Consider the following 1,526-nt stretch of genomic DNA (forward strand, 5'->3'; position numbering starts at 1 on the left):
ACTCTTCCAAGAAGTAGGTTTTATTCCTGGCTACACCACAGAGGCTCCTGTGTGATGCTAGGCAAGTACCAGGTTTCTTAGCGTATTATTAATGGCATTTTCCTTACCTTGCGGGTTGCCATTTACAGGAAGGATGAGTTCTCTTGCAGTTTTGGAGTCTGCATGTGGTGTATTTTGAATGGCAAGGAAGTGCGTGCTATGTTAGCATATGTGCTCTGAGAAGCCAGGGCTGAAATATCTCAAACTGAGACTCTAAAAGTAGTGGATGTTTTTGACTCTCTGCCTTCATTTTCCCATTTGCAAAATTACTATAAACCAATTAATTGCTGTGGAGCTTTAAAACATAGAGCATGTAAAAAGTTCACAAGGAAATGAGTCATTCTGTCTATAGCACAGTTCAAATGGGTTCAGTAAATAAATCAGAGTCAAACACTGAACAGCAAGAGTGACATAATGTACTGAATAACTGCTCATTAGAAAGGCAGTGTCCATCCAGAGACTAAAGAAGCCAAAACCCATGTGAACAGTGAAGCCAGGTAATTAAAGAGCTGGGTTACTATGCCCATGCACTAGGGAAACAAATCACAAATTACTGTGATTCAGGCATGCTCCAATTTTGACTTTGCAACCTCTGTAATAGTCTCTTGACCTAGAATGTCTTTTTTTTTAATTTCTTTAGGTAAAAACTAACTTTAAAACTTCCTCATGGCCTATATCTTATTAGTAGCTATGCCATCTTATTAACACCTATGTGTCTGCAGATGCAGCAGAATCAAACAAAAGCATGTAACTTCCCCTCCGTGAGGACAGCAGGGGTTATTCAGCACTCGGTGAGGCAGTATGAGATGAGAGCACCACGCTTTGCCAGGTGACTGGGGGGGTCTGCAGAAAGCAGGGGAACGAGGAGACTAGGGGATACAGGACCCCTCCACGGTCCCCTGCTAGGATGTGGCCAGAGCAGCCTGGCTTTTCCATCCATTTCTTCCAGCTATATCCCTTTCTGTTTGTCTTTCACCAAGGTTCTTTCTCAGACCTCTTTCTCCTGCCTCCCCTGTCACTTCACTGGGCCAGCTCTTGCCTTCTGGCCTTGCGGGTCAAATCCAGATCTCTGCCTTTGTGCTCATGTCTGGTTTACATGCTCAGCTGTCCCCATCATCACGTCTCCAGTCTCCACCTCTGCTCCAGCCTCTGCCCACTGCGTCCAGCTCTGAGTCCTCCCCAGCTCCTAGGTCACTCCCTGGCCCTCCTTGAGGAATAAAATACCAGCTCCAATGGGTGAAGACTAGCAAAATTTTAAGCACCTGGGATCTTTGCACTTGAGACATTCAAGGGTGCTGGGTCGGCCGCCCTTCCTCACAACCTGGCTTGAAGGAGAGACGTTTCCTACTCACCAGACAAAACCAGGAAAGCCCACGTGGCCGGCATCATGCCGTGAGCGGTGCCTGTAATGGCCTGGGACCACCTGCGCTGCCGGAGGGGTCACCTCCTCTGCTTTGCCAGCCTGCCTACGTCCTCCGCCTGCCCCG

At 47.7% G+C, this 1,526-nt stretch overlaps 1 protein-coding gene across 1 annotated transcript in view; it reads left to right on the plus strand.

Moving 5' to 3' along the window:
- Positions 1–1,426: 1,426 nt before the first annotated feature.
- Positions 1,427–1,526, plus strand: part of LOC104621079 (zinc finger protein 501-like) — a gene marked incomplete at its 3' end in the record, with an annotated part of 5,432 nt that continues 5,332 nt past the window's right edge. The window contains exon 1 of the mRNA XM_010287468.1: positions 1,427–1,431. Coding sequence (XP_010285770.1) covers positions 1,427–1,431 — 5 coding nt within the window. The remainder of the gene's footprint in view (positions 1,432–1,526) is intronic.

Source organism: Phaethon lepturus, unplaced genomic scaffold (genome assembly GCF_000687285.1).
Source record: "Phaethon lepturus isolate BGI_N335 unplaced genomic scaffold, ASM68728v1 scaffold40725, whole genome shotgun sequence".
In the NCBI taxonomy this organism is placed as follows: Eukaryota; Metazoa; Chordata; class Aves; order Phaethontiformes; family Phaethontidae; genus Phaethon; species Phaethon lepturus.